The sequence below is a fragment of the Panthera uncia genome, assembly GCF_023721935.1.
Source record: "Panthera uncia isolate 11264 chromosome D3 unlocalized genomic scaffold, Puncia_PCG_1.0 HiC_scaffold_8, whole genome shotgun sequence".
Taxonomy (NCBI): domain Eukaryota; kingdom Metazoa; phylum Chordata; class Mammalia; order Carnivora; family Felidae; genus Panthera; species Panthera uncia.
In genome coordinates, this window is record NW_026057586.1 from 63,229,912 (window position 1) to 63,242,608 (window position 12,697).

The 12,697-nt window shown below is 39.7% G+C and overlaps 1 protein-coding gene across 3 annotated transcripts in view; it reads left to right on the forward strand.

Annotated features, from left to right (window-relative positions):
* The window catches only part of MAPK1 (mitogen-activated protein kinase 1), a 108,623-nt gene that overhangs the window by 22,144 nt on the left and 73,782 nt on the right, over positions 1-12,697 (forward strand). The window contains exon 3 of one of the 3 annotated variants that reach the window (XM_049620536.1): positions 8,596-8,675. The exons of the other annotated variants lie outside the window; for them this stretch is intronic. Within the exon in view, the coding sequence (XP_049476493.1) occupies positions 8,596-8,675 (80 nt within the window). The remainder of the gene's footprint in view (positions 1-8,595; positions 8,676-12,697) is intronic. 3 annotated transcript variants of the gene reach the window in all.

A 12,697-nucleotide genomic window follows, 5' to 3' on the forward strand; every position in this document is an offset into this window, starting at 1 on the left:
CTTTCCTTTCCTTTCCTTTCCTTTCCTTTCCTTTCCTTTCCTTTCCTGCCTTCCTGCCTTCCTGCCTTCCTGCCTTCCTGCCTTCCTTCCTACCTTCCATCTCTCCTTCCTTCCTTTCTTCCTTTTTTCCTTTTTTAAAAAAATTTTTTAACATTTATTTTTGAGAGAGAGAGACAGAGTGTGAGCGGGGGAGGGGCAGACACACACACACACACACACACACACACACACACACACACAGAATCTGAAGCAGGCTCCAGGCTCTGAGCTGTCAGCACAGAGCCCCATGCGGGGCTCAAACTCAAGAACTGCGAGATTATGACCTGAGCTGAAGTCAGACGCTTAACTGACTGAGCCACCCAGACACCCTAATTTTTTCTTAATTCTTTTTTTTTTATTTTTATTTTTTTAAATTTTTTTTTCAACGTTTTTTATTTATTTTTGGGACAGAGAGAGACAGAGCATGAACGGGGGAGGGGCAGAGAGAGAGGGAGACACAGAATCGGAAACAGGCTCCAGGCTCCGAGCTGTCAGCCCAGAGCCTGACGCGGGGCTCGAACTCACGGACCGCGAGATCGTGACCTGGCTGAAGTCGGACGCTTAACCGACTGCGCCACCCAGGCGCCCCTTTCTTAATTCTTAAAAAATGTTAATTTATTCATTTTGAGGGAGCGCGCGTGCATGTGCGCACGCGCCTACTTGTGAGAGGGGGAGGGGCAGAGAGAGAATCCCAAGCAGGCTCCTCACCAGCAGCGCAGAGCCTGATGCAGGGCTCAAATTCACAAACCATGAGATCATGACCTGAGCTGAAATCAAGAGTTGGATACTTAACTGACAGAGCCACCCAGGCACCCTGTGGATTTCTTTTGTAACTCCTTCAGTGTAAAACCTGAACTGAACTATCATGAGGCTATTTATTTATTTTTCCCATTCAGTGTAATTGTTCATATAGTATGCTGCAGAAATATCAGTATTGGACTGCTGGATGTGACACCAGACCTTGCCAGGGGTTTCGTATGCTGCATCTATATGCACTCTATTACCTTTGTAAATTCCGAAAAGTACTGAATTCTAAAACCCCTCTGATTCTAGGGATTTTAGCTAAGAACTAATGAATGTTCACGTCTTCAGAACTTAGTACAATTTGTTATTCCCAAATAATATGATTTGAGGATTGTGTCAGCTCTTTATTATAGAAAATCTCAAAATACAGAAAGGCACATACACCCAAAAAATTTCACCTGTAATGCTACCATCCAGAGATACCTGCTGTCAACATCTTCACACCTTTTTTCCTATTAAAATTGGGATTATGTTACAGTTGACTTTTGAACAATATGGGGGTTAGGATTACCAATCTTTCACATAGTCAAATCTGCATATAACTTTTGACTTCCCCAAAACTTTTAATTAGTAATTTTACTGTTGACTGGTCCCCTTGCCAATAATATAAAGTTAATACATATTTTGTATATTATACGTATTATATACTGTATACTTACAATAAAGTAAGCTGGAGAAAAGAATGTTAAAGTCATAAATAAGAGAAAATACATGTACGGTACTATACTGCATTAAAAAAATTCATATGGGGGCACCTGAGTGGCTCAATAGATTAATTAAGTATTTAACTTCAGCTCAGGTCATGATCTCACGGTTTGTGAGTTCTCTTGTGTCAGCACAGAGCCTGCTTCAGATCCTCTGTCCCCCTCTTTTTGTCCCTCCCCCCTCCCCCTCTTCTCTCTCTCTCTCTCTCTCTCTCTTTCTCTCTTTCTCTCTTTTTCTCTCTTTCTCTCTCTCAAAAGTAAATAAACATTTAAAAATTTTACAAGTAAATGGAGCCATGCAGTTCAAATCCATGTTCAAGGGTCAGTTGTATATAGTTTGGTGTCCTGACTCTTCCACACAATGTGATATTCCTTTCTTTTCTGTTCTCTTTTCTTTTCTTTTCTTTTCTCTTTTCTTTTCTCTTCCCTCTTCTCTTCTCTTCAAGTTTATTTATTTTGAGAGAGAGAGAGAGAGAGAGTATGTGAGCAGGGGAGAGGGAGAGAGAAAATCCCAAGCAGACTCCACACTGTCAGCGCAGAGCCCAATTTGGGGCTCGAACTCATGTATCATGAGATTTTGACCTGAGCTGAAATCAAGAATCAGACACTTAACTGACTGAGCCATCCAGGGGCCCCAACATGATGTATTTTCTAAGCCACTAAACATTCTTTGAAAACGGTCAAAATTTTAAAACCATATCATTCATGCATTACAAAGCAATATGTTTAAATATTAAATAAAAAGGACTTTTTAACGTTTATTTATTTATTTATTTATTTTTTTTTTCAACATTTTTTATTTATTTTTGGGACAGAGAGAGACCGAGCATGAACGGGGGAGGGGCAGAGAGAGAGGGAGACACAGAATCGGAAACAGGCTCCAGGCTCCGAGCCATCAGCCCAGAGCCCGACGCGGGGCTCGAACTCACGGACCGCGAGATCGTGACCTGGCTGAAGTCGGACGCTTAACCGACTGCGCCACCCAGGCGCCCCAACGTTTATTTATTTTTGAGACAGAGAGAGACAGAGCATGAACGGGGGAGGGGCAGAGAGAGAGGGAGACACAGAATGCAAAGCAGGCTCCAGGCTCCAAGCCATCAGCCCAGAGCCCGACGCAGGGCTCGAACTCACGGACCACGAGATCATGACCTGAGTTGAAGTCGGACATTAAACCGACTGAGCCACCCAGGCGCCCCAAGGACTGAACTTTTTAAAGATAGTTTTAGAATTACAGAAAAATTATGAAGATCGTACAGAATTTTCCCATATACTCCACGACACTCAGTTCCCCGTTTTATTAACATTTCACATTTGTATGGTACTTTTGTTACAGTTAAAGAATCAAGGGGTGCCTGGGTGGCTCAGTCGGTTAAGCGTCTGACTTCGGCTCAGGCCATGATCTCACAGTTCATGGGTTCAAGCCCCGCGTCGGGCTCTGTGTGGACAGCTCAGAGCCTGGAGCCTGCTTCAGATTCTGTGTCTCCCTCTCTCTGCCCCTCCCTGGCTAGCTCTCTGTTTCTGTCTCTGTCTCTCTGTCTCTCAAAAATAAACATTAAAAAAAAAAAAAAAGAATCTATACTGATATGTTAACTAAAGCTCTTCTTTCATTCATTTTCCCTGAGTTTTTACCTAAGGTTCTTTTTCTGTTCCAGGATCCCATCAGGGCACCACAGTATATTTGTCATGTCTCCTTAGGTTTCTCTGGGTTGTGACAGTTTCTTAGACTTTTCTTTGTTTTTGATGACCATGACTGTTTAGGGGAGTACTGGTCAGATGTTTTTGTATTTTTTTTTTTTTAAGATTTTATTTTTGAGTACTCTCTACACCCAACATGGGGCTTGAATTTACAACCCTGAGATGAAGAGTTAGTCACATGCTGCACTGACTGAGCCAGCCAGCTTCCCTCTGGTCAGATATTTTGTAAACTCTCCTTCAGTTGGGATTTATCTGATGTTTTTGTCATGATTAGACTGGGGTAATGGATTTTGGGGAGGAAGACCACAAAAATAAAGTGCCATGTTCGACTGAGGTATTGTCAAGGGTCTCCATCATAAAATTATTTTTCCCTCCTTTCTATAATGTACTCCTTGGGAGCAAGTCATTAAGTGTATCTCACACTTAAGGAGTGGAAGTATTGCTCTACCTCATTGAAAGTGGGATATTTAGGGGCACCTGGGTGGCTCAGTCAGTTAAGCGGCCGACTTCGGCTCAGGTCATGATCTTGCAGTCTGTGAGTTCAAGCCCCGCATCGGGCTCTGTGCTGACAGCTCGGAGCCTGGAGCCTGTTTCAGATTCTGTGTCTCTCTCTCTCTTTGACCCTCCCCCGTTCATACTCTGTCTCTCTCTGTCTCAAAAATAAATAAACGTTAAAAAAAATTTTTTTTTTTAAAGTGGGATATTTGCATAAATTATTTGGAATTCTGCTTAAGAGGTTTGTCTATTCTCCCCATTTATATCAGTATGGGCTCATGGCTGTTTCACATTTTGGGTTATAATGTAATGCTACTTTGCTTATTTTGTTCTCATATTGTTGGCAGCTTTGGGCATGGGAATCTCTTTCAGTTGGTTCCTATTTCCCTTTGACATATTTCTTTTTTTTTTTTTTTTAAGCACCTTACTTTCTTGAACTATGAGATGCTCCAAGCTTATTTAGTACATTTTCTGCCTTAGGGACTTTAAGGCAGAAACTTGAACTTAATTTTTTTTTTTTTTTAACATTTATTTATTTTTGAGACAGAGAGAGACAGAGCATGAATGGGGGAGGGTCAGAGAGAGAGGGAGATAGAGAATCTGAAACAGGCTCCAGACTCTGAGCTGTCAGCACAGAACCCGACGCGGGGCTCAAACTCACGGACCGCGAGATCATGACCTGAGCCAAAGTCAGATGCTCAACCGACTGAGCCACCCAGGCGCCCCAGAAACTTTAACTTTAAAACAAACAAACACTTTTTTGAAATATAATTCACATACTGTACAATAATTTGATTTTTTTAGTGTATTCACAGATATGTACTATCATGAGAATCAGTTTTAGAATGTCTCTATCCTCTCAAAAAGAAACTGTACCCTCTAGCTGTCACCTCTCTACTATTTCCCCCTTGTCCTAACTGTAGGCAGCTACTCATGTGCTTTTTATCTCTATAGATTTGCATATTCTAAACATTTTCTATAAACAGTATCATATAGTATGTGGTCTTTTGTGACTGGCTTCTTTCACTTTGCATGTTTTCAAGGTTCATCCATCCATATTGTAGCATTTATCAGTACTTCATTACATTTCAGGTCAAATGATTTTCCATTGTATGAATATGTACCATGCTCTGTTTATTTATCTGTTGGTGGGTTTTTTGGGTTGTTTTGGCTATTATAAATAATACTGCCATGAACATTTCTGTACAGGTTTTTGTAGACATGGTTTTCATTGGCTAGATCACATGGTAACTTGATGTTTAACCATTTGAGGAACCACCAGACTGTTTTCCAAAGTGACTGCACTATTTTGCAGTCTTACCAGCAGTGTATAGGAGCGTGTAGGGTTCCAATTTCTTCATATCTTCACTAATACTTGTTATTTTCCTTTTATTTAAAAAGCTGTCCTAGTGGGTGTGAAGTGGTATCCCATTGTGGTTTTGTTTTGCATTTCTCTAATGACTAATGATGTTGAACATTTTTTCATGTGTTTATTGGCAGTTCTTATTTTGGGGGGAGTGAGAAATGTCTGTTTAGATCTTTTGCCCATTTTTAAATTGGAGTGTTTGTCTTTTTATTTTTGAGTTGTGTTATTTATATACTCTAGATACAAATTCCTTATCAGATATATGATTTGCAAATATTTTGTCCCATTCTGTAAATGCCTTTTTACATCTATTTATTTGCTTAATTAAAAAAAACCTTTTTTTAACATTTATTCATTTTTGAGAGACAGAGCGTGAATGGGGGAGAGGCAGAGAGAGAGGGAGACACAGAATCTGAAGCAGGATCCAGGCTCTGAACTGTCAGCACAGAGCCAGACATGGGACTCGAACTCATCAACCGTGAGATCATGACCTGAGCCGATGTCGAACGCTTGACTGACTGAGTCACCCAGGCACCCCTTACTTACTTACTTTAAAGTAAATTCTGCCCCTAACATGGAGATCAAACTCATGACCCCAAGATCAAGAGTTGCATGCTCTACTGCTGAGCTAGCCAGGTAGGCACTGCCATCTTTTTATTCTCTTGATAGTGTCCTCTGAAGCACAAAGGCTTTTAATTTTGACCAAATCAAATGTAGCTGTTTTTTTTCTTTTGTTGCTTGTACTTTTGGTACCATGTCTAAGAATTTTTTGCCAAGTCTAGGGTCATGAAGATTTACTCCTGCTATTGTCTGAATTTTTGTGTCCTCCTTCACCCCCAATAAAAATTTATTTGCTGTGGGGCACCTGGGTGGCTCATTTGGTTAAGCATTTGGTTTCCACTCAGGTCTTGAGCTCACAGTTCATGAGTTCAAGCCCTGCTCTGTGCTGACAGCTCAGAACCTGGAGCCTGCCTTGGATTCTGTGTCTCCCCCTCTCTCTCTCTGCCCCTTCCCCGCTCACGGTCTCTCTCTCTCTCTGTCTCTTAAAAATATATAAACATTAAAAAATTAAAAAAAATTTTTTTGCTGAAATCCTAATGCCAATTGTAATGGTATTCAGAGGTAGGGCCTTTGGGAGGTGATTAGGTTGTGAGGGTGGAGCCCTGAACTCTAATGACTGGTATAGTGCTCTTATCAAAGAGACCCCCCGTAGAGCTCCCTAGTCCCTTCTACCATGCAAGGATAAAATGAGAACTCTGGAAACCAGGAAGAAGGCCCTCACCCTGATCTCATATTTTCAGCTTCCAGAACTGTAAGAAACAACTTTCTGTTTATAAGGTACCCAATCTGTGGTATTTTGTTTTAGCAGCCCAACTAGACTAAGAGAACCCCTGTTTTATTTTGAGAGTTTTCTAATTTTAGCTCTTAGATTTAGGTCTTTAATCTATTTTGAGTTAATTTTTGTGTATGATGTGAGGTTAGGGTCCAACTTCATTCTTTTGCATGTGGCCACCCCATTGTCCCAGCATCATTTGTGGAAAAGACTGTCCTTTCCCCACTGAGTGGTCTTGGCACTCACTCTCCATTCTCTTTCACTGATCTATATCTTTGTCCTTTTGCCAGTACCACACCATCTTGATTACTCTTTAATAAGTATTGAAATTGGACATTGTGAGGTCTGTACCTTTGTTCTTCCTTTGCAGGATTGTTTTGGTTATTCTGGTTCCCTTGAATTTCCATATAATTTTAGGATCAGCTTGTTAACTACTACAAAGAAGCTAGCTGGGATTTAGATAGTGTTGAATCTGTAGATTAATTTCGGGAGTATTGCTATTTTAATAATAATATGTCTCCTGATCCATGAATATGGGTTGTTTTTCCGTTTATTTAAATCTTTAGAGACGCCTGGGTGGCTCAGTCAGTTGAGCGTCCAACCCTTGATTCCGACTCAGGGTTGTGGGATTGAGCCCTACTTTGGGCTCAATGCTGAGTGTGGAGCCTGCTTAAGATTCTCTCCCTTCCTCTCTCTCTCTCTCTCTCTCTCTCTCCCTCCCTCCCTCCCTCCCTCCCTCCCTCTCTGCCTATCCCCCCCACTTGCACATACTCTCTCTCTAAAATAAAAATAAATCTTTAATTTCTTTCAGCAATATTTCATAGTTTTTAGAGTGTTCTATACTTCTTTTGTTAAATTTATTCCTAAGTATTGTATGTATTTTGATGATAAATGTGAATGGAATGGTTTTCTTGATTTTGTTTTTGGATTGCTCATTGGAACTTTATACAATTGATTTTGTATGTTGTATATTTTGTATATTGATCTTGTATTCTGCTATCTTGCCGAACTTGTTTATCAATTCTAAGGTGTTTTGTTGGTTTTTTTTTTTTTTTTGGGTTCCTTGGGATTTTCTGTATACAAGATTGTGTCATCTACAAATAGAGATAATTTTACTTCTTCTTTTCTACTGTGGATGCCTTTTATTTCTTTTTTTCTTGCCTGATTGCCCTGGCTAGAGCCTCAAGTATAATGTTGAAGAGAGATGGTGAGGCCAGACATCTTTATCTGTTATTTAATTATTTACTTATTTACTCATTCATTCATTTCATTCATTCATTCATTCATTTAAATTATGTCTGCACCTGGCATGGGGCTCAAACTCACAACCCTGAGATCAAGAGTTGCATGCTCTTGGGACTGAGCCAGCCAGGCGCCCCTGACATCCTTGTCTTGTTCCTGATCTTAGAGGCCTCCTCTAAACTGACTAGGGATTTGTACAATATTTCTTTTTTATTTAAGATAATTATTCTTTTTCTGAAGTTGTGTTAGGCAGTTTTATGGTGAAAAAAATTTTAAATCAACAGATCTTTTGCTGTAAAACACTTATTGAAAACATCAGTTTTTGTTATTCTATCCAGTATTTTTTTGTTTAATTTAGTCTTGAACTTTCCTTTACTCTGCCCCAGAATCTGAAAGAGGAACTAAAAGAACCTTTTGCTTTTGTTACACTCAGATTCTCTCAGGAATGGTCTTTTGCTTCCTCTACTTTCTGATATTTCTGAGCCTATATCATGTGCTTACTATATAGCCAGACTTCAGACCCAGCACTTCACTCAGAACTGATGCTGTGCACATTAAGAAATGTGCAGTCTTTCTCAATTTTGATCCTTCTGGATTTGGTGGCTTTTTCCTGAAGGTTCCCACATTCCCCCGCCAAGATTTTTATCTTTCTAGAGATTTGATGTTGTAAACCATTTCCTTTTTAAAAAGTTACCTTCACTCTTTGCTGAAATACACCTGTTTTTCAGTCTTTGACCCTTTGTTCTTCATTTTTGGGCTCTCACACATTCCATACAATCTGTCTGGGTAATTTCATCCAAATTCCTAAGTACTGATGACTCAGCTCCTTAACAAAAGAGACGGGGGGTGGTGGGGGGTGGGGGTGGGGGAACAAACTCTCACTACCCTTCCAGGCACTGCCATCCTCTCTTTTCCAGGTCCTGCCTGCTGGTTCTGCCCTCTCCCTCCCATATTGGGAGTCAGCTCCACCTGCTCTGCTGGATGTGTTTTCAATAAGGTGTTTTGTTTTGTTTTGTTTTTTAAGCCTGCCTTATACTATATGATTGTGTGCTGTTTTACTGAAAACTCTTTTATGTGTCTGAATCCAACATGTAATGACAACATAACATTAAATTTTAGTAAAAACAGGTAGTTTATGTAACTGTTACTTTATTCAGTGGGCTTTGGATTGCTTCGGTTTTTCACTATTTTTAAGTGATGGAGCTTATAAACATTTTTAATGCAAACCTCCTTTGAGTAATTTTCTTGGAACCTATTTCTCAAAAATGCCATGACCAGGTCAAAAATAGGACTGTTTTGTAGTATGTGGCTTGATTGTTCTGTAGAAACAGCATTTAAATTAATGCTTTTACTGTTAATCTTCTAACCGTCCTTCTTTGTCCCCCTCCCCCGCTTCCCTCTTGCAGTCAGAGCATGGTATTGTTCTGCTTGTTTTGTTTTTTACTTATAATTGGATAGAAGTAAGGTAGAACCTTATAGGTGCTTTGTGTTTGGTTGATTTCTAAGGTAAATAAACTTTCTTCTAAGTTTTAGTTCTAGTGTTTCAGCTATATTCAAATTATTGGAATATTTATGCAGTACAAGCGGGTTATTGATCTTTATTTTCTGAAAGGTTTAAAAAATTTATATAATCAAATTCATCAACTTATTTTTTTTTAATTTTTAAAAATGTTTATTTATTTTTGAGAGAGCACAAGCAGGGGATGGACAGAGAGAAAGAGAGACACAGAATCTGAAGCAGGCTCCAGGCTCTGAGCTGTCAGCACAAGCCCAATGCGGGGCTTGAACTCACAAACTGTAAGATCATGACCTGAGCCAAAGTCAGACACTTAACCGACTGAGCTACCCGGGTACCCCATCAACTAATTCTTTGATATGTTCTTTTATTGCTTCAGAATTAGTGAATTACACTAAGGCTTTTAACTTTTAACCTTTTTACCGTGAAGAAATTACTGTAGAGAAAAGTGCTTCATTTAGATGCTTCATTTTATTTATTGTATTAAATAATTTAAGTTTTATCAGTATTTATTGATCGCTTTCAACATAGTCTACTTTCACGTGTTTTCATATTAAACTTATAGATACCATTTGCTTCTGTCTTTCTGGAATCTGTTCTATTGGTCTAGTTTATTATTTTGAACTATACCTGACATTATATGGCTTTTTACTCTTATTTTCCCCAAATGTCTACCTTTTTTTTTTTTTTTTTAATGTTTATTTTTGAGAGAGACAGAGTGTGAGTGGGGAAGGGGCAGAGAGACACATGCACGCGCGCACACACACACACACACACACACAGAATCTGAAACAAGCTCCAGGCTCTGAGCTGTCAGCACACAGCCCAGTGCAGGGCTCAAACTTGGGAACAGCCAGATCATGACCTAGGCTGAAGTCAGACGCTTAACCTACTGAGCCACCCAGGTGCCACCACCCCCTCACCCCCCAGATGTCTACTTTTAAATTTCCTAGCAGGGCTTCTACCTTGAGTCCTTGCCAACTTCCCTGCTCCAGTGAAGTGGTCTGCCAAGATAAAAAGTAGCATGAAGATGGCCGTTGTTTTCCTTTTTCCTACCCTCCAAATTCAGAGCTGGGTTGTCTCCTTGCTCCAGAGTCTTGTGACCTGCCTGGGTTGCTGTTAGCTTTCCAGAGAGAAGAGATCTCTCACATTGAACATTGAAGTGTTGGCACCTGATACAGTGATCTGAAAAAAGTTAAAAAAAAAAAAAAAAAAAAAAAGACTGTGCTTTTGTGGAGTGGGGGGATCTATCTAATTACAGAACAATTTCATCAGCCCAAAAAGAAACCCTGTACCATTAGTGGTCACTCTCCCTTTCTCCCCTAGCAGCCACCTCTTTTCCTTCATAGTACAGAGCCTGCCCTGCTGCTGTGGAGCTCTTTGAGTGTCCTTTTGCTTTCTTGCTTCTTTTTTCTTCCACATGCATTTTATTTTTTTGTTACCTTGTTAAGATTTACTTTTCAGAGTCATTATTTATTCTTTGGCAATGACTCCATAAAATCAACTTGGAGAATAATTATCATATTACTTTTAATTTTCTTTAGTTGGGCCCAGGTGTGTTGTCTTCTCATTCTTTTTCTACATCCTCAGATCTTTCTTTTTTCTATTTAAACTTTGTTATTTTCCCCCCTTTTTGAACCTCTTCCTCTTAGGTTTAACCTTGATTGGTAGGCAAGTTCTATTTCATTCTTGCCAATTATGTCCTTTGTTTTCAAATTCAAAAAATATTTGATGATTTTCTTTGTGATTCTAAACAGTTAATCTTAATTCTTTGTATGGACCTCATTATTGTAGGTTAATTATTTTTAAATGATTTCCAGCTCTAATGGTTTCACCTGCTTTGTTGCCTGTTTTCTGTCATTGTCTTATAAATTGTCATCTTATAATTTACATTCTACTTGGCTCATTCCTTTTTTTTAAATTTTTTATTTTAATCCCATTTCTGCTATTTGCTGCCTTCAGAGGTGTTTTATTTATTTATTTATTTATTTATTTTAATTAATTAATTAATTAATTTATTTATTTATTTTTTTAATTTTTTTTTTTTCAACGTTTATTGATTTTTGGGACAGAGAGAGACAGAGCATGAACGGGGGAGGGACAGAGAGAGAGGGAGACACAGAATCGGAAACAGGCTCCAGGCTCTGAGCCATCAGCCCACAGCCTGACGCGGGGCTCGAACTCACGGACCATGAGATCGTGACCTGGCTGAAGTCGGACGCTTAACCGACTGCGCCACCCAGGCGCCCCAATTTTTTTATTTTTTTAACATTTTTTATTTATTTTTGAGACAGAGAGAGACAGAGCATGAATGGGGGAGGGGCAGAGAGAGAGGGAGACACAGAATCGGAAGCAGGCTCCAGGCTCTGAGCCGTCAGCCCAGAGCCCGATGCGGGGCTCGAACTCACAGACTGTGAGATCGTGACCTGAGCCAAAGTCGGACGCTTAACCGACTGAGCCACCCAGGCGCCCCTTCAGAGGTGTTTTAAATTCTTTTGTAATATGTTATAGTTCTGCAGTATGTATTCTGATCTGTTTTTATTTAATATCCCCCTTATATGTAACACTTTAAATGTTGTTAGTAAACCCCATTCTGTCTTTCTCTATCTCTGTTTTTGTAAATTTGATTCTGCCAAACCTCCTTTTCTCCTGGGCCTTTATGGTTTGTATGCAATTACCACTCCCAGCTCCTGGCTTGCCCTTTAAAATTTGCTTGCTGTGTTGCTTCAGTTGAGTCTCATCTTTGTTCTCTGTTTGTAACATGCTTATTTATTTTGTTGGGTTTTGAAGGAGGCATTCTGTACCATTTCTCACTTAGTGCTTCACAAAGTTCTGTTGTGAAAGACTGAACACATTCTTGTATAATGGAAAGAACACAGAATTCAGAGAAAAGACCAAGGGTTGATTCTAGCCCTCTCCTTGGGTGGCTTTGGTTAAGTCACTTAGACTTTACAATAGGATTTTAACTCTTCTAAAGTTTTAAAGTATTGTTGTTATGTTCTTTAAAATTAGCATAATTTTTTAAAGTAGGCTCCACGCCCAACAGAGGAACCCAACGTAGGGCTTGAATTCATGACCCTGAGATCAAAACCTGAGCTGAGGGCACCTGGGTGGCTCAGTTGGTTAAGCACCCGACTTTGGTTCAGGTCATGATCTTAAAGTTTGTGGGTTCAAGCCCCACACTGGCCTCTCTGCTGTCAGCACAGAGCCCACTTTTAGACCCTCTGTCCATTCCCCTCTCTCTGCCTCTCCCCTGCTCGCGCTCTCTCGCTCTCTCTCTCTCTCTCTCTCAAAAATATGTAAACACTTAAAAAAAAAAACTGAGATCAAGAGTCAGACACTTAACTGACTAAGCCACCCAGACGCCCGAGCATAATTTTTATGTTTAATGAAAATATAAGGAATATTATTCAGAGTTTACAGTGATACAGAAAATTTATATTATTAGGTGATTTCATGGTTAACTTAAAATAATATAAAGGGGCGCCTGGGTGGCGCAGTCG